The 21,629-nt window shown below is 38.1% G+C and overlaps 1 protein-coding gene across 1 annotated transcript in view; it reads right to left on the bottom strand.

Moving 5' to 3' along the window:
* The window catches only part of Dad (Daughters against dpp), a 70,733-nt gene that overhangs the window by 15,208 nt on the left and 33,896 nt on the right, over positions 1–21,629 (bottom strand). The window contains exons 2-3 of the mRNA XM_083128924.1: positions 11,545–11,598; positions 10,114–10,191 (exon numbers count right to left, since the gene is read on the bottom strand). Coding sequence (XP_082985050.1) covers positions 10,114–10,191; positions 11,545–11,598 — 132 coding nt within the window. The remainder of the gene's footprint in view (positions 1–10,113; positions 10,192–11,544; positions 11,599–21,629) is intronic.

Here is a 21,629-nt window from a genome sequence, read left to right as displayed (position 1 = left end):
TACCCCCCAGGGTTTCCCCCAGGTACCCATGTTATTCGACGCTGGGTGGACGCCGGGGCCGCTTCCATCGTTAGAAAAGTTCCCGGATTTGAACCGGCCGGGGATCGAACCCGGGACCTTTAGCATGGTAGTCAGACGCGTTACCGACTGAGAATCCCGAATATGGAGTCTCTTCGATGGAGTCGCGTTGTAATCAAGAGGTCTCGGGTTCGATAACCGGTGCACCCGCTACTTATTGCGGAAATAAGCAAACTCCTTATGAAGAAAAACATAATCGATACGCATCATTTCACAGACCCGCATCGTATCCAAACTAAATCCAAAACATATCTGCGGTTTATCACTTTCATATATTTGACTAAAGCTGAGGTTGTAGAGGGGCACTGAGCACACGACGACGACGACAAGGGGCAACACACAATCCACAAAGAGGATTGAACTGGTTGTGTGGGTCCAGGCACCTGACTTAATGAAGTTCTCATAGTTTTCAATTTAATTTATCGGTCCAGTCCTGGTTATGTTACCTAAGCATATAGTGATTTGAAAAGAAATTCCTTAATTACAGAACGTATTAGTAGGTAAATATGGATGATTCCACGATTATATATCATCTCTTTTTTTCGTTTTTATGGCACACCAGGTTTCTGGCAGGGACGGATTAAGACGAAATGGGGCCTGATGTTGAAATCTTCGGTGAACAATAAACACAACGACGTCATAGTTACGTCACAGCGCAAAGAATAATAGTAACTGTATAGTAAGTAACGCTGTGTCTAGGCGTCCGAAATTGAGGTTACAAATTTCATTCTAAGATTTATTTTCAGGTTAATATAGAAAAAGAAAACTGTTCAGCTTTCGGAAAATTCTCGTCTGTTTTCATCTCGGCCTATTTCAGGAATGGGCCTAATGCTGCAGCATCAATAGCACCCACGATAATCCGGCACTGGTTTCCGGTGAATAGTTTTAGCATAAGAACCCGCATAGTAATTTTTGGTACGGTCATGGTTACTCATTTGTTATATTTACCAAGTTACTCTTAAAGTTACTTGTTCCGGATTAAACATTAATTCGTATAACATGTTACATGCAAAAAAATATATCTGGGCTCTATTTTTTTACTCGAAAGACATAAGAAATCACAATTTTCATTAGTATTAACTTTATGGTTGTACGTAAAAATATGGTGGTAATAATAATAATAATAATAATAAACCGTGGAGCCCGTGAGGGGCAGTGCCTACCTACCGACCGTCGGTCTCTCTCTCACCAGAGGCGGGAGATCAGCCAACCAGTTAGAGAGTGACGTGTGGTCAGTACGACGAACCAACCCCGTCAGTAGTTATTGTATGTTTTCTATGACCGGTTTACGCTACTCATTCGTAGCTCCCCAATTTCCTCACGATGGTGGGTGGCCACTGGTCCCATACATTGGCCGAAATATCGGGGAGAAATTCGTCCTTGATTTTTTGAACGCACGCTTCTGGCAACTCTGCAAGCTGCCACACCATCACTGCCAGGGAGAGGATCATCGTATTTTAGGTTAGCGCCAAAGATTCGTGAGGAGCCTTTACATTCGATTTTCGCTTCCCAACACAAACAGAAGAAACAAGTGAGCATTGTTTTATAATGTATCAAGTTGCAGCAGTATTAAATAATGCCAATAGTTTGAAATATTCGTTTGCACTTAATTTCAACTCGCACGTTATGTTCAAAATATATTAGTTCGTTGTAAAATCGAAACGAAACACTATTTCCAATAGTATTATTTATTGGTTCAGTAGAATATATATCCAATTTAAGTTGAATACACTATACATACATACAAAAAAATAATATTGAATGAACCAGTGGCGTATGCTAAGTCCAAGATATGGGCTATTTCACAAAAAGACACATTGCTCTGGAAGGTGGAGGACCTGAACACCGTTTATAAATGGACACACACACACACACATACATTTTGCTCGTTCTCGGCGTCAAAGAAGTATCCTTGCCATGCCAACGGCGGCTAGGTTGCCAACTCATAAGAAATCAGGTTGCCAACTGCAGAATCACAATCATTTAATTGAAATGAGTAATTTTATTCACAATTTATAATAGATTTTTCTTTTGTATTCTACTCTCGAGTTTTCAGGCTTCGCAGATAGCTTCGAATATACGCTTCTGGAATGAACGTATACGTACAATACACATAAGCGCACCGTATAGCTACATTTATATATGTATTCATTTATGATTTTTCTTGGGTACAGCATGCGTCCGTGAATATTTTAAATTTACGTCGTTTCTCTTCCACTTTAGCTAATCACGGCAATGAGGATGAATGGTGAATAAACTGACTAAGGGACACTCGCAAAGAACACCCAGGCCTGGCTTTGAACCCAAGAACCTCGGTGGTAAGATCAAAAGGCCCAGCGTGAATCTGTCGAGTGAGCAGGCGCACTCCTGTCCAAACAAAGTGGCACATTTTATAATCTTCAACAGTTAAAGAACATGCCAGTTTACCTGAACAGAAGTGTACAATCAAATGCATTTTATTAAATTTCAAGAAGAAAACATGCTAAAATGCACTCAAGTTGGTACTCATTACAAGTAATTTCGAATCGGCACACAGAAAAAAAATGTAAATAGGACACTGTTGCATATTCTATTGTTAGTAAGCCCTCAATTTGCCATGTTTTTTTTTAGTTTTTTTTTTTTAGGAATACTGGGTCAAAGGAGTGGTTATATAACCCCCACCAACCTCTCCCCTCGGATACGCCACTGGCTGCATACTCTAAGGCCCCACTTTAAACGGAAGCATATCCTTTAACATTTTTACTAGCATAAATGCTACGTAAAAGCTTCCAAAAATCTCATAGCACATAGTACTTTACACGCAAGCATTTCGTGTAACTTTTTGGCTAGCTTTTGCGATTACAATGTATAACATACAGTATACAGCATGAAATGCACGTCGAGTTACGCCATCTATGCTGAGTACACAGTGTTTACATTTGAAACAACTAACGTGTACAGTAAACCCTGTAAAGTATGTATTTAAACAGTGCCATTGTTGTGTACCTAATAACGTTTTATACGAAACATTATTCCTCTCGGTTGAATAGTTATCGGCTTTTAAAAATCTGAAGCGATACATTGTTTACATCTCACGCGGCCGCCATTACAACTTCACTCGCGACCTAGAGGTCGCTTCTGATTCGTTATGCTACGAAAAATGCTACGGAAATAGGACGGGTTCTATCCTTGAGAAATGCCATGAAATATGCCATGGCATCTGAAATGCCATAAGATTTTTCACTTTACACGGTCGCATTTTGGTCATGACGTAAATGTTAAGAAAATGCCAAGGAGAAAGCTCACGTCTAAAGCGGGCCTAAATGGTGCAAAGAAAAATCACGAATCATTTTCCTCATTGCGAATACATGTATAGAAAAGCAACGCTAATCGAATACACGCACACCCTTCCTCCGGGAATAGCGAATAGCACAAAAACTAGGAAGAACCTGAACATTCCCGTGAAGTCACCTTTGACCCCTTGATAACAGTTCAGGGGCATGACCAAGCTGTGCTACGTTATTGACGAACTGCTAACATAACAAAGGAGTAACACAACCCGCACACGTGCCAAACTCACCCATTACGAGAATACTTGCAGAAGGGTTCAACATTTTCCGCTTATGACAAGAGACGCTATTTCAAAGATAGCCTTCCGACTACGCTACGCAACAGGCGTGGGGAGGCCCTGTGAGGTATAAACTAACCCAACCGCTCGAAAACAAGAGGACAGTGTTGCCAAGAGCTCGGCAAAAATTTCCACTATGGCAGCTATTTAACTGACCAAGTGCCTGAGAAGCGAAGCTTACAAAAAAACTTGTAACCCAGGACGAAGACAGCCTGGTGCTTGACGGATTGATTTGCGTTATTGTACTTTGCTTTTCTGCCACTTTTAGTTAATCGCGAACACGAGGATCGGCGATGGTAGGATGAAATTGATGAAGGGGCAATCACAAAGAACACGCATGCCGGGATTCGAACCCGGGACCCTCTGGTGTCGTAGCGCGCTGTGCTAACTACTACGCCACGGAGGCATGAGGGTTCGTTTAGAGGTTCATTTCTTGCATAGATTGGCTAATCTGCCACCGAAATGGTGGATCCAGAAAAGGTTCAAAAGGGAGGGGGGGGGGGCAAAATAATACCCGAAAGATCGCCAAGAATGTATAAAAAGAAATTCAATTGTTTTTCATAGCATTTTTGCCACTTTTTCTGTCAAACTGCGACAATGGGGATGAATAGTGGTGATTTTACTACACAGTCCAACACCCCCAATTATTTTTTACAAAGGCTAATATATGATCATTTTGGCTCTAAATATACACTTACATCCCCTTACGTTTGAATTTACACCTCCCATCCAGACGAAAATTCTGGATAACCCATAAATCAATAGAATATTCCCAGCGTCGTCGCCTTGTAATCAAGGGGTCCTGGGTTCGATACCCGGTGGAGGCACATGGCACAGTGGTTCGGATCCCACTTTAAACTGTAGGTCCAGTCCCGATTAGCCTTACTGTGCATAAAGTGGACTTAAAACACCAAATCAATCAATCAATCAATACAATATTCCAACTTTCAAATTATTGTCAGAGGGTGTGTGTGGGTTAAACTTTTATTCTAGTATGCATTTTTCTTTCGGTTTGTTTTTTAAGTCCACTTTATGCACAGAAAGGCTAATCGGAAATAGACCTACAGTTTAAAGTAGGACCGAACCACCGTGCAATGTGCCTCTACCGGGTATCGAACTCGGGACCCCTTTATGCAATGACTAAAATGCTGTCTGCTGAATTCATAAACAAAAATTTCGAGGCTCCACAGCCTTAACTTCGTCACGAAAAACAAGAAGTAATAAATATATATAATTGTGTGTGGAGCGATATAACAAAAGATCTCTTTCTTTATTAGTATTATTAACAAGGTCTTTTCAAGTCACAAGCAGTGCCAAATTCTGCACAGAGTGCAAAAAAGGCCAAGAATAAGTATGAACCGAGAACATCACAGGATTTAGCGTGCACTGGTAACCCTGCTGGAACGTCACGACTCCACTTCAGGGCTATGAAACATGCCTGTGGCTGCTCGACGAACGGATTTCGGTCTCCATGTTGCTTTCTGCGGCCGCCTAAGCTCGCTCTTCCACCAAATGAATCGGCAGAAGAAAGTTCTTCCGTGTGGGAGTCGGCTCAGTGGCTTGTGCACACCCGCGCTGCTCCGGTTTCCCCCTTCCACATTTGCATCCGATTTCCACTCTCTGTTGTGCAAGCGAGAGGCTAAACGTCCACAAGTTCGATACACGATCACCGCACCAACGCCGAGAGTTTGAATGTCAGCCCCTGTGGTAGCGCTTTCCTCGTTCCAATCCAGGGAAAGGCATGGGAATGTATTTGCTCATCTACAGGAGCGTAGCGGTATCATGTTTTCGGAAGGTTTTCGAAAACCTTCGATAAAAGAGAAAATTGTGTCGGAAACTTATGACTAGAGCCCGGACGTTTTTCCCTTCTGCATTTATTGACAAGATTTTTCTCTTTGTGTTGTTGGTAGCGTTTTAGAAGCTTTTTTTTCATTTTGCCTATTTCTAATTTTAATTACTTTTAATGCTATTTTCAATGGAATTTTAGCATGGTTTTCAAAAATTTGCATATAACTTAATTTTCTTACAAAAATATTATTTATTAGCACGTTACGGTTTTTCCAGAGACAATCCCAACGCTGGAAAAAAGGGTGAAACTCTTGTAGCATCAATGAAAGTCTTCGAGGAATCGGTGCAACAGCTGATTGAAGTGGCAGGGGTGGGGGGAGGGGAGTTAGCTGTCGCAGTAATGTGCAGACGTACAATGAGTGCAAATATGGACTTTAAAAAAAATTCAAAACAATTTGTGATATTCCTAAAGGTGAAAAATTCTTTTCTTGACGATGTGAATCCTCAATCCGGTTGGTTACAATAGCCTGTTCATGTATGCTGCTCCAATTACGTCTGTCGAAGTAGAGACAACATTCTCTGCTATGCAAAAACATTCTTTTCGAAAGACGGCTATCTATAAATGTACTTTAAAATAGAAACTAGTGGTTCTGTGCAATCAAGGCAAAAAAGGAAAGTAAAAAAGTTATTTCCATGCAGATTTTAACTTTTTGAATGACTTTGAATTGCCACTTTTCTCGATTTATTGTTTTTTTTTTCTTTCCTATTTTCCATATTATTCCACATGCCTCTGCCTATTTTATCCAAAATAAATTACTAAACTTCCGGGCTCTACTTATAACTTGCAATGACAACTTGCAGCATACAGGAACAGCCACTCTTGCCGGAATGTCATCGAAAACTCACTTAGCAGAAATTTGCGACAAATTCTAAAAGTCACGTGATCTGTTGCATTTGCATTGCTTCGTGACTCCGCATTCTTGAAAAATATATTCAGCAATTTTGAGTAAGGTTCAACACTTTTATTTTGGTTGTTACTGCAACTGTTAAAAAAAAGCAGCAGCTTAGAAAAATGATGCAATAAAAATCTTCCAAAATGCCGAAAAGCCCAATAACCCCCCCCCCCCCCCAAAGGTTAAAGAATCAAAAAATGAAAAAAAAATAAAATCAATGTTATCTTGTTATAAATTAAGGGAAACCGACTATTATTATGCTTAACATCATCTTCAAGTTCTGTAAACAATAATAAATAAATAAAAGATGACATCTTCAACTTCCAAATGTTGCTCATATATGGAAACCACCATCACAGCATAGGCATGCTTCTTTTCGGCTCTCTGGTTAGCGCGCCTTCTTCGGTAACATCGGTTCACAGGTTTGGCTGCTGCTAGCAGAAGCTTGGGCTGTAAGGAACATACCCACTTTCCAAGGTAACATGAAGTATTTACTTAGTTTCGCTTCGGCAACGCGCTACGTTGGGGAAAATGGCTGCAGGACTTGTCGGGAAACGAAAACACTTCAGAAACTGACATAACTGTACAGTCGGGTGTATAAATACTACCATGCAAATTACCCATCACCATGTTCTCTGGGTTTCTTGACGCAATGCGAGATTGAAACGGTACGGTACAATTCCATACCAAAGCAACGCTTCACCAAACTGAAGCAAATGCATAGCAGCTGTCTTTAGAAATACTAGACAGTTCAATCATGCCAGAAAAACAAAGTGTTCCTTACTAATTTCTCAAAGACAGTACTCGAGTTTGGATGGTTTCACAAACGCGTGAATCAATTCGCACGACCCGTTCAGGAGAATCGATTCATTCTCGAATCCAAAACAATGTAGAGTCGTTCCTGGCGTGCACGAGCCTTGATAATCCCGACCCGAATAATCTGAATGGGATATGTTCCAACACTCCTCGCCTCTCCCCCGTCAGGTGTCCTTGGTCAAGGCGGTGCGCGTGGGCGCTTCATAAGCAATACAAAGGTTACGCGAAACCGCCGGATCTTGGAGGAGCTACGGAGCCGCTGCATGAACTCACGAGAAGATCATGTTAAAGTTGAATCTAAATTACTGGATATAAACAATATACATTTGTATTTGGAGGGTTCAGTACAGTTCAGACAAAAAATATACACTTACAAAATTTCTATAATTTACAATTTAAATATTCACTAACGCTACCTATAATATGCCTGATTTAACAATGTTTTTTTTTTTTCAATTTGGTTTTGAACCTTGTTATATTTTCTACTTTTACATCATTTGGTAGATTATTGAATATTTTATTTACAATCTGTTCGGGTCCTTATTGAACTAATGCTAGTCTGGTGACGTATAGCTTTAGAAGCTGCTTATTTCGGGTGTTCTATGTATGTTCTATTGAGCTTCGTGGCATAATCTCGCATATAATGTCATCATGTTTCTTAAACAACGTTTGGCACGATTCCCTAATCTTTAGTGCTGCTAAAATCCTAATTGTTTGCTTTTGCTTTCTAAATGCTTCTAAACTTGCCAGCGAGTTCCCCCAAAATTCTATTACATAATTCATTAGTGAATGAAACATTGCATAATATACCTGAATTGGGGTTTGTTTTATTATCCTGAGTGCACAAAGTTTTACAACAATACTTTTTTGCATGGATTGATCAATTTAATTCTCATTTATAGTTACTTCTAGATTTTTTTTGTATGTTGGTATGGAATGATTGGTAGGTTCAAAGAGACACGTGTTTTATCCTTTCTTGAAAGGAGGGGGGGGGGGGACGGTACTGCCTATGCTCAAAATGTCACACACAAACATGTGCATATAATTGTAGAAAAGGGTGGAAGGTCGGAATCCCTTTTAACAACTAAAATTATATGTTTGTTACCTAAAATTAAATAGGCGTTTCAACATTAAAACTAATCAAAATAAAATATTTGAATCCTCTGTGTTGCGCATGAAGATTGCATTCTATTGTGATGAATCGGTTTTGCATCGACATTCATTCATTGTTTTCTGCCCAGGGGCAACCTCCATGGTGTTCGATCTTGAGCCTTTCGCTTTGTAGCATCCTAGGACCCCATTTATTTTGACGTCGTCAATCATTTGGTATCTTCTTCTCACCCGGATTTTCTTTCCATTGACCATCCCTTCAATAGCACCCCTTAGAATACAGTTTCTTCTCATCCAGTGATCCACCCAATTTCTTTTTCTCTTCATGATTATCTCAGCATAGATCTTTTCCCCCCAACTCTTTCTAGCAGTGTTCCATTTCTCACTCTATCTGTCCATTTCACCCGTCTCCATAACCACATTTCCATAGTTTCCAGTCGCTTTCTCTCACTTGTTCTCAGTGTCCAAGTTTCCGCACCATACAGAGCTACACTCCATACAAAGTACATACGAAAAGTTGAGGAAAGCAAAATAAAGTGTTTAAAATGTACTTGAGAAGGTAAAAGAGGCAAGTTTTCAGTTTTTCGAAATCGCGAAATAACGAGATTTATGCAATTTTTTTTTTAGAATAACACCGAATTTTACACTCAATATAAACTATGGATAACACTTATTCTGTTCAAAAAGAACTACCTGAAGCGCTATGAGTTCTCTTATTGTTAGTCTAGCTAATGAAAGTTCGATTCAAAAGAGATTGTCATGCTTCATTTATTGCAGTTTGATGCAGACTTGACTGACAGTGTTTAACCTCGTCCTAAAATGAAATCCGCCTGGGAAGAGGGAGTATCTTCCCCGAAGGGAAATTTCGTAGGAATGGGAAAATTTTCAGGGAGAAGCGCCTGTCGTGTCTCCGAGGGGGGCTTGTATGTTTGTGTACACAAAACGGTACTTTGAGGTCGCAGGGATTTTTTGACATTGTTAGGAAAATGTGATGCTTATGATTGTGTTCAAATAATTCGGTGTTATCATTCAATAAATATTTAATCAGCCACTATTTATTTAGTGGTTGATGAGATGAAATAGTTTTCCAAATGGAAGAAATTTGGTGATTTCTCACAAAGGTAAGCCATATTTTTTTTTTTTTGTAAATGGAACTAAAATGTGTCTCAATTTTCCAAACTAAAACAATGTGAAAATCTTAAGCATAAAAGAAACAGTAAAAATGCAAAAAATACATCAACATTTAGGTGGAAATAAAACGAAAACTTCACGTCCCTACAGGGGTGTTCCTTTCACGTAGTGCACCCAATAGCCAACCTCACTTCCACGTAGTACACCCTGGACTGCAGACTAACGAGGCTCTGGCGACTGGTCCTATGGCCAGTATAATTCTGTCTTTTGTCCTTATTTGTGCTAAGCGCCCTTTTCAGCCTCAGCTTTTAACCAAGCTAAGGAAATTTTAGCTTTCAGACACGGTTTTTTTTTTGTTATGATAAGGGGCTGGATCCCGTATAGTGTGACGGGTGCAAAATAGCCTCAGTGCTGACGCACCCAAGAAATTTTCATTCAAATTCAAAAATTCAAAATTCACGTCCCTACACAAATTGCTATATTCTGTTGTTTTCATCTAAGTCCCACTGAATTAATTAATTAAAAATATTATCAGTATAATTTTTTATGTTTGTAATGTTTGCTATTGAAAGAATAACAGAAAAAAATGTCAACACAAGAAAAATAATAACACTCAGAATGTCAACTTACCTTCACCATTCGTAGTGAGCGACCCATATGGAGAAGATCCCCTTAATCTAACTGGATCCGCTTCGCTAGGCGCCCGATCTAAAACAACAACAACAACAACAACAAAAATTATTCACACAGAAGAATAAAGGAACAGCGGTAATAGAGAAAAGATTCACCAGTTTTGCAGAAATACGAACTGAGCCAAAAGATTCATGAACTTCGCCAGAATTTTTTCTTGGAGGGTAGTGGGTATGCTATTGTTATAAAATGCACATTAGAAGTAAACGAATTATAATACGTTATTGTCAATTTATTATTAATATATCCTCATCTACCATACACAACAGATGAAAATCCAGCCGGCCTCCAAGGCGGAGTGGTCAGCGTATTTTTCCTATCATCATCATTTCATCACTCATCGTCGCGATTAACTCGAGAGGCAGAAAAGCGAAGAAGAATGAACCAAAGAAAAGACTGAATACCCAGCACAACTGACTTCCCTTAGTTGTACAGTTTAATAAAAATAATAAAGTCACATTTGAATTTTGGAACACACAGAAACGTTATTCTCTGGGCTATGTGATTGATTGATTGATTTTATTTTACTTCGTGTTTTGTGCTTCTTGGCTAATTTGCGAAGATGGGGATGAGTGATGAAATGAAGAAAACTGATGAATGGACATTCAGAAACAACCAAGCCCGACCAGGATTCGAACCCGGGACCCTTGGCGTCGCAGCGCGATGTGCTAACCACTCGGCCACAGGGTCCGGCTGGCTATGTGACTGAATAAAAAACATTCTCTCTCCTGGTTCCTGCTTTTTCCGCCTAAATTTTTCCACTTAACATAGTTTTTCATTCGGTTATTCTGACAAAATACTAATTAAATGAATTTTGTTGCTATTATTATCAAAATAACAAACATTTCGGAGATTTTTTTTAAAACCTCAACATCCTTTCCGAATAGCCCTTTAGTGTTAATTCCTGCTTCGCGGTTGAGCGTGTTAAATGATAGACTTTCGACCTAGCCACCGATTTTACCGGGTTCGAATCCTGCGATTCATCAATTTCATCATATCATCACTCATCGTTGCGAATAGCCACAGGTGGCAGAAAAGCGATAACAAATACCAAAAATCCAAATACACGTGATATGGAAAAATACTGTACTGTATCAGATATTCTTTTACACACAGATACATCTGAGGGGAAAACATGCCTCGTCACGCTTTTGTGTACGCTAAAAGAGTGAAGTATAATTTGCATGTGAATTTTAATTTATAATTACATTAAAATTGTGTAAAAAAAAAAAGGAAAATATGTTCTTGGTGTTTTGGGATGGCTCCGAAATACTTTTTTGCATAATTTTTATTCAATCAAAACACGCAATGATTAATATTCAGTTGCAAATATTAATATTTAAAAAAGAGACAATAAATAATGCTACATACCTTCGGGTCTCAACCTCTCCCTTGAAAACCTGCAATACGGAGGCGGCGGTAACTCTGAAAACACAAAATTATACGTATTTAATAACTTATGTTAACTACAGTTGCTGAAGTATATGCTTTAATACATTTTAAAAAGTGGCGATCCTTATTTACTTATCTAATACATGGGTATTATTTCTTCTATCTATGAGGGGTGACTACAGTTCTAGGTCTAGAACAATATAATGTAGCTATCCCCAGAAAGCCATATAAAAGTTTTTTGTTATAGTTACAATAGTCGCAGATGAGGCAACTAGGTTGGTTAAATTATTTTTTACAAAAACTGCCTTGGTGATGAATGGACTGTGAATTGTAATCAGGATCTCGTCTCCAATGTTGCAATTATACATTACACGGAATACATTATGCGAAGGATTAGCGGACTCTTACGCAATTTAAAAATTAAACGGCAAGTCTTCAGCGCTCAACTGGGCTTCCATAATATGATAGGTTAAGTTGCAAGAATTAAAAGAGCACAATTTAACTTCATAAAGTATCATTTCATAATAAACATTTCGATACAAACTTACTTGCAACTTTTTGACACAAGACATTTTAAATCAATCTTCATACAAAACAAAAACGAATCGAAATCAACAACTTAAAAAAAATATATCGACATTGATACAGCGTTCTTAATCTCAATGCTAGCCTGTTAATTTTATAAACTTGTGTACAACAGAAATAAAGTAAATATTGTTATACGTGAATGCAGAAGACAATCACAATGTTTATACGTTCGAGCAGAGCAGACACGTTCCATGAAGTTTGATACATACCGGGTGGTCCAAAAGTCCCGGAACGGTCAAATATCGTGAGAAATACACATCGAATCGGAAAACTAAAAAATACGTGTTGAATAAGTGAAAGAAAGCTATTCAATGATATCACACTTGATTCCCCACCCACGTCCCACAGAAAGGCTAATCGGGAATGGATAAAATGGAATCCGAATCACTATGTACCTTCGGCGGCAGGCACTTATCTAGGAATATGAAAGGGAGTGGGTGTCTCAGAAATAACAACAAAATATTATAAAACATTAATTAAAAATTAATTAGGTAAAAAAGACGGCATAATAATATATAACAGCACGTATTAATTATCTATCTTACAAGTCGTAAAATCCATCAAGTTTCCATAAAACCAATTGCCCTGGCAAGGAAATTAATGTAAAATAGATAGAGAATTGAAAAGTTACTGAACAAAAAAAGGATGTTTGATCCAATTGACGAAAAGTAAAGTTCGAGATTAATATTATGCATATTATCGTAAGTAGTGTGCATAAATCTTCTTCGGTAATGTTCATCAAAGCCGAATGATACCAACCTAATCTTTGCCTTCAAGTATGTTCGGTGGAAAGAAAATTACCCTCGATTATACCACGAATACTAAACAAGTATATTATTTAACTTTGTAATTGGTAAATCTTTTAGGGGGGAGGTCTGGACTAGGGATGGCCAAATCCGGATAAAATTTTAATCGGATAACGGATAATTTTTATCAGGATTTCAAATATCCCGATATCGGATATTTTGATGTGCGAATAATCCGAACGTGTTCTTTATCTGAAGAGTTTAAGGTTTATGAGTTTTACGGGCTATTCACATGTCTTTTATTCGCCATTCTCGTATTTCACTGTACGGATTTTCTTCATGTCTGTTCTATCATGATATCCGAATTCTCAGGACAATTGGATTATCCGAATATCCGTTATCCGGATTTTGTGTTCATCCCTAGTCCTGACACCCTGTATCCCGCTAAATACGTCCTTGTTCACCGACAGGAGCGTATATTCTAGGCTAGACTATCTGCGAAGCCAGAAGTCTAGAGAAAAATCAGGAGAAAAATCGATCAGAAATTGTAAATATTATTATTCATATCAGAGAAATGATGATGCTAAAGTTGGCAACCTGATTTCTTATGAGTTGCCAACCTGATTTCTTATGAGTTGGCAACCTGATTTCTTATGAGTTGGCAACCTGATTTCTTATGAGTTGGCAACCTGATTTCCTATGGGTTGGCAACCTGATTTCTTACGAGTTGGCAACCTCATTTCTTACGAGTTGGCAACCTCATTTCTTACGAGTTGGCAACCTCAGTTCTTACGAGTTGGCAACCTCAGTTCTTAACGAGTTGGCAAATTTATTTCCATTCAAAGTCTATGACCACGTGACATAGCCCAGATCTCACTATACGCCAGTGTTCACCGGGTATCGAATCCGAAACCCCTTGATTCCAAGGCGACGACGTTACCACTACGCCATCAGGGAAGCCTACAACTGCGAAGAGCAAGATGTCTTGAAGAAATCATAGTTTATTATATACTCCTATACACCCATGGCCAGCCGTGTGTGTGTGTGTGTGACCATGCGGCGAAAATGCCAGCACCCCTCCCCCCCTTAACTCTCAGTGAAAAAGCTACTTGTGAAGGATATCGAGTTGGGTTTCGGTTCTCCCCCCCCCCCCCCTCTTCGCGCAGTCGAGGTGATGCGGACTGTTGTGACCTTCAGGAATGACGTCGTTCTCTGGCGATGCTTTTGGTGCGTGGAAGCCATCTTCCTCATTCTGCGGTTTCATGCGTAGCCCAGGAGGAGCTGGTGCTGTAGGTGGGGCAGTGGCTGGAGCCGACGATTTGGAGATGCAATACCAATTGTTTGCGATTCACAACAAGGCATCTCTTTTAAAAGTCACAAAATTGTCTAATTTAGGTTCGAATCACAGGTTAATGGCGTACGTAAACCAGAGGTGATGGAAAGTGACTCAACATAGCCTCAATGGCATCACTGGCAAATAGCATAACCACACAAACAGTGGCGTGCCAAAGGGGGGATTGGTTGAGATCATTCCCCCTGGCCCAGTATTCCTTATTAAATCGTCAAAGGTAGGAAAGGATGGCACAATGAGGACTGACTACTGACCCTCCCTTTCGAAAATCCTGGGCACGCCACAGCACATGTAACTTAAAACTAACTCATGTATTGCACAGTCTTCCAAAACTTGCGGATGACACTTTCACCAAAATGCCAATCTTCCGTCCACGTAATACACCATGGACTTGTAACGAACCTGAGAATTTAAGGTTTTATATTTGAAAGAAGTTAATATTTTTTAAATGTTTGTTACTTCAAATAATGTGCAAGTTGTCACAGACAACTATAGTTAGATTGATACAGTTGTGGTTGCAACTTGTACATATGTTTATAAATACGTCATAATCTGTTCGTGTTGACGTCACTTTCTTATCTCACCAGAGGAAGTGAACCCGCCTGAATGTTTTTCACCTGACGACAGACTCAGTTAGAAAACAGGTGAAGAGCAAGATGTGGTGTTTAATTTGTGTCAATTAAGCGTGTGTGATCTTCGAGAAGATATATAAGAATATAAGTAAGAAGTAAAGTAAAAGGCCGTTTAAGGTCTACAAACAGAGTCCAAATGGAAGAAGACTCAAACGATTGTCATAATGCTGCATTAATGCATGAAAATGCTAGTGTTCAAGTTAGTTATGTGGATCCCGATGTTCCTCCTTCTCCGGCGCAATATATCGAAGTGGATAACATCAATAGTGAGGAGTATCAATGTAATAATTCACAAGAAGGATCAATGTCTCAAAACACAGAAAATTGTATCAAATCTCAGAACAGAAGGATCTCCTATCAGAATTTATATGAACTCGACAGCTGTGGCCCATACATTGTCTTGATAGAGGGTATAGGGAAAAATATTGGAAATCTAGCTGGGGGAAGCCTAGGAAATAAATTTAGGAAGGCAGAAATACCAGTGAAACATATTGATCAATGTGGTCGTAATAGAGTTAGAATTACGTTTAAATCTGCTCTGGAGGCAAACAAATTCGTCAAAAATACAAAATTTCAAGCTGAGCTCTCGATCAAATCTCGTATACCGCAATCTTTACTTCAACGAGAAGGACTAGTTTACGGGATAGAATATGATGTTAGCGAGCAGGATGTACTTGATGGCGTTCAATCGCCTATCCCAGTCATTGACGTCAAACGCATGAAAAAGAAGTTGTGGAAAAATGATGGAACATTTTTGCTACGAGATACAAAACTTATATGTCTGACATTTTTGGGGCGTATAATTCCCCAAAAAATAATCATAAATAGCATGATATATGAAGTTAATCCAAGGCAAAAAGCTGTTCTTCAGTGCAGACAATGTTTCAGATATGCACACACGGCAACTCAGTGCCGTTCCCAACCAAAATGCGCAACCTGCGGAGACATTAAGCATGGTTCCTCCTGTAACCTACCAGTAAAATGCTCTAATTGCCAAGGAGCTCATTCAGCTCTTGATAAAAATTGTCCAATGTGGCAAAGAGAACAACAAATACAGGAGCGAATGGCGAACGATAATCTCTCTTATCGTGAGGTTAGAGAAATCATTGAAGGCACATATATACAACCACCATCTATAGAGGAAATTCTGAATCCCATTGTAAACAAAACAGATTTTCCTCCTATTCAGTTTCGTGCCCGACTAAATACTTCACCTAGAGGCTCAAAAATTCCAAATCATAATGCACAACCTACCCTTACATCTAAACCTACCTTAATTGCAAATCACAGCCCCAACATTAATAAATGGCAAAATCATTCTGTTGGATCAAATTTAACTCCAGTTGCTTTAACGTTTCATCATCCTATTCCACATACATCAGGGAAGACGATAGAAGTACATAAAAATATCAGAGTGACACCAAAAGAAAAAAGGAAACATCGTAGGAAACCAAGGATACATACTCATTCCAACCCTTCCACAACATCAATTACAGATACTTCTTCTGCTGAATCAGAACCCAAGACCTCTTTAAATATAGCACAAAATGCTTATTCTAATTCTAGTTCCTCAAGGGTACAGCATGCTAATTCAATAGATAAAAACTTAGAACAACCATCCTCTTATCTCCCATCTGAAAATATTCAAGAGGTTTACACCTCATTATTAAAGACAATACCGCTTCTATGGTCTACTCTTGTGCAAATAAAAGAATTACAGCAACAGAAACTTCTTTTACAACATATTAATACCCTATCTACAAACCTGCTGGCCGTTTTACAGAATCTCACCTCATAATAAATCAATTATATAAAAGTTGACTAATATGACATTATTACTTCAATGGAATGTCAATAGTTTCTCTGCACGTAAACCAGATCTACTAAAACTAGTGACGGAAAGACACCCTTTAATACTATGTTTACAAGAAACTAAGGGTCGTCAGCAAGAAATATATAGAATTTCCCATTATCATTGTATGGGACCTCCATACAAAGATACGGAACGAGGAATTGGTATATATGTCCATGAAAAGGTAGCCTACCAGGAAATACAATTACATAAACATAAAAAACTATTCCAGAATTATAAAGTAGAAGCAAGAGCAATCCAAATTTACATAGCAGGATATAAAATTACGATAATCAATGTGTATATTCCTTCCAATTACAATTCTCAAAATATAAAACAAACTGATTTACAAGCTTTAACATTCAACATACCCAGTCCTTATTTAATTGTCGGGGACTTTAATGGGCATCACGATGCTTGGGGTATGCATACAGCAGATAGACTTGGCACTAGTATAGTGGATTGGATGGACGACAACTCTTTCATCGTTTTAAATGATGGATCACCAACACATATACCTCGAAATGGAAGTAATCCAACATCAATTGATCTAACTATAACATCGGACTCATTATTCCCTCAATTTCAGTGGTTCATAGAGGATGAACTCCATGGTAGCGATCATTTTCCCATATATATTCGTGCCCAATTTTTACCAAGCCAACTTTTTCCCCCCGTCCAATTACCAATTCTCCGCTGGAAAACTAACAATGTAAAATGGGAATTATATAAAATATTAATAGATTCCTTTATTTTAAGAAAACATCTTACTTCATCCCAGCCTATATCTTATTCACTGCTACTTCAATATATTACTAAAGCTTTAGATATACTAACCTCGCGTAAAAATACTCATTGTGAAACAATGTTTCCAAAGATACATTGGTGGACGACAGAATGTGAAGAGGCAAAATCAAATAGAAAAATCAGAGAAAAACAATATGCCTCATGTCCCAATCCTGAAAACCTCATATCATGGAAAAAGTCCGTAGCTCAAGCACGAAAAATATACTTACAAACCAAAAGACAAGCATGGATTAACTACTGCAATTCGATAGATATGCAGGAATCATCCCGAAATATTTGGCATAAATTCAATTCTTTACGCAAACCACGTTCTCCTCAAAAAAGACCGATAGATGACAGTTGGCAACATCAATTTCTCTCCCAATTAACTCCACCATCTGTTCACCTACATTATGATAATAACGAGAATCTCCCTTCAAAATTTACAAAAGATTTTCCACCTGTAACCCGAGAGGAATTAACAACAATTCTTAAAAATGTGAAAAACACAGCACCAGGTCTTGATGGTATTCCGTACCAGGCCATAACACATTTACCGAATACCGGAACAGATATTCTTGTTTCACATTACAGCAATATATATCTAACCGGCATAGTTCCATTAGAATGGAAAAATCATGTAGTTGTTCCAATTTTAAAAGCAAACAAATCTCCGGACCATGCATCCTCATACAGACCAATAGTACTAATTTCAGTTTTGGAAAAAATATTTGAGCGCACAATGAAAAATAGACTATCCTGGTTATTAGAACGTGAAAATTTTTTTCATTCCACACAATTTGGATTTCGAACTAATCTTAGTAGTCAAGATGCTATAGCCACTCTAACAGCAGCAATTCAAAATAGTAAAATTACACGTTCCTACTGTTTCAGTTTGTTTATAGATATTGAAAAAGCTTATGATTCTATAAATTTAAATAATCTTTGTCATAAATTAGAGAATCTTCATATACACCCAAAACTTTCAACAATTGTGTGGAATCTATATTCCAACAGGATTATATTCGGATGGTTCGCCGACAAACTAAGCGATCCTCGTTCCACTTCAATCGGCATACCTCAAGGCTCACCTCTGAGCCCTCTCTTATTTAATATCTATACGAATGAGATACATGCATTACCAATTCTACCATTTCATCCCCTTCAGTATGCAGATGATTTCTGTTTCTATAACATTACAGATGATGCTACTCAAGGTATAATAGCAATGCAGAATTTAATCGCCATCATAAGAGCGTGGTTTTTCAAAGAAGGATTATCCATCAGCGAAACAAAATCAAAAATTATTTGTTTTAATAATAAACGATTGGATACTCATCCTAACAATATACCACACATTTCTAATATCCCAGTAATAGAAACACATAAATATTTAGGTATACATTTTGACAGGCGACTCACATGGAATACACACATCACGCATTTAATCAATAAAGGCCGTAAAATAATAAATATACTCCGTAGTATCACAACAATTAAATGGGGTGGCCACCCAAAAATCTTACTGCTATTTTATAGGAATTGTTTTCGATCAAACTTTGAGTATGCAGCCTTTAGTTATGGGGGTGCAAAATTAAGTCTTTTAGACAAAATAGACATACTACAGAGAAAAGCTTTGAGGACCTGCTTAGGTCTCATGCAGTCCTGTCCTAATGTCAGTGTATATATGGAAAGCAGAGAAACTAGTTTGACACATAGACGGATCCAATTAACAATAAAATTTCTGCTCAAAACCTGGGAAAATCATACGCACCCATTCAATAAATTATTTGAAATTCAAAAACAATGGACAGAAAATAAAGCCATAGATCCTAAACACACATTCTTTTATTTTGTATATTGCCAATACATAGACCTGGAATCACGTGCAAAGTCTTTTACCTTCCAACATCCTTTAATTTATGAATTAGACATACCCTTATATACCCAATGCAATATCCATTTCAGGGATTTAGGAAGACATATCATGTATAAAGAGAAATGGCCAACACACCTAATCATTTATACTGATGGATCCAAAGACCGCCTAGGTGTGGGTTGTGCTTATTTCATTCCAGATCAAAATATAAACAAACAATTCCGTTTACCACCTGACACTTCTATTTTCACTGCAGAAAGTTATGCAATATATAAAGCTCTCACTTACGCTATCCATAATAATTACACAAAAATTCTCATCATAACAGATGCTTTAAGCGTATTAATGGCGCTGAGTTCCTCATATCCTCAGATTTGTAAACATCCTTTATTCATCATACTTATAATCCAACAAACTCAGTATGCTAATGGAAGAAATATCAACGTCCAGTTTAGTTACGTAAAGGCTCACCAAGTAAACACGGGAAATGAACGTGTGGACACATATGCCAAAGCCGCTCGATCATCGGAAACTACCTCACTTGCGAGACTTCCATACACGGACCTTCTTCCAAGAGTTAAATATAAACTTCAAGAAAAATGGAAACAGTGGTGCATAGAACAATTTCATTCCACGGGCAACACATATAAATGGTTTGCAGAACATTCACAAAACAAACCTTGGTACTACCCATATAATTTTCCAAGATCAGTTATTACTTTTATAATACGTCTACGTACAGGTCATGTTCGCACTAATGATCATTTATCACGAATACATATTACAACAAAACAAGCCTGCGCATGTGGAGAAGATAATCAAGATGCTACACATCTCTTTTTACAATGTCCCAATTTTGACAGAGAACGAGATAAATTATATAGTGGTTTACGTCGAAATAGAATTCCATTCCCTACATCTCTTACTGCCCTGCTCACGGACCCTACTCCTCCTACCATATGGCTTCTTTATGGATATGCAAGAAGATGTAATTTGACGATCTAACAAACAGTATAAATAAATATCAATAGATGTTTTTTTTTTTCATTCTTGTGAAATATAAGTGAATAGCGAACTAAATACATAAAAAAAAAAAAATAAATAAAAAAAAAACTCAGGAAGATGACTAAAATCGACTGCCAGTTGATAGGGTCAGAAAAAGAAGAAGAAGAATGAAGGTGAGAAACCAACAGAAACGTGGTAACGGTTAATGAAATGCCCGAATATTGTAATTGGTAATTATTTTAGTTTCATTCTGGCTATACTCGGAAATAATAATTAAGTACAGAAACTTTCGTGTATTTACGTTTGTCTTGTCCAACTTTAATTCTATATCCAAATGTGTTTAGTTATTGTGATGTGATTTAATATGCTATAGAATTGTTCTTCTTCAGGCAGAAACGTAAGCAAATCTGTACCTTGCTTGTAAGTCCACGTACGATAGGAAATATAAGTGATTATAAAACTGCGTTTAACTTTGAATACTGTGTTGTGTTTCTTTTCTACCCAGCAAGCCCTGATGATTTGCAAAGATTCCCATGTTCCCGACTAAAGGAGTAGCGGACTAACTTTCTGACGACTGGTGTACAACACCAACGTGGGGCTCGAGTGCATAGTAATTTTGGTACAATCGTGGGGACTCGAGTTAGTGCATACTGCATTATTGAAGACTAACGAGGCTCTGGCGTCTGGACTCACAGCCAGACAAATCAAACAATCACTCAAGCACACTATCCGCATAAGAAGAAGGAAGGGGGGGGGGGGTCAGTTCGTCCATCCCTATGGGCCTTCCCTCGTCCACGAGACAAATTTTCATTTATAAATGAACTGTTACCTTACATGGAAAAGATGCATATTAAAGTGTTAATGTAATTGGATTGCACCTCATAAAATATTCTCATCTACTTGAAAACAAATAACATTTTTGCATATTAATCGGTGTATAATATCTCTGCGAACAATAAATAATGCCAATAATCCCTTGCAAACCGGTGAACAAGAGAGTATGAATTTCTGCCCATGTTGCAAGTGGAAGTGTTTTATTATATTGATTAATAAGCTAGACACGATGTTTGAAAAAATGTGATAAGAATTTTCAGAATTCCTCGTATTCCTTCTGGAGAAGAAAAAGCAACAACTTCAAGTTACCCTGTGCTCTTTCTGTTCATGTGTTTGCCTGTGCCATCCGAAGTTAGATATTCCCAGAGAACAAGTGAAATAATACTCCCAT

Source organism: Lepisma saccharinum, chromosome 1 (assembly GCF_977018435.1).
Source record: "Lepisma saccharinum chromosome 1, izLepSacc3.1, whole genome shotgun sequence".
Classification (NCBI taxonomy): domain Eukaryota; kingdom Metazoa; phylum Arthropoda; class Insecta; order Zygentoma; family Lepismatidae; genus Lepisma; species Lepisma saccharinum.
The sequence above is the reverse complement of the archived record's forward strand: the minus strand, read 5'-3'. Positions and strand labels throughout refer to the sequence as shown.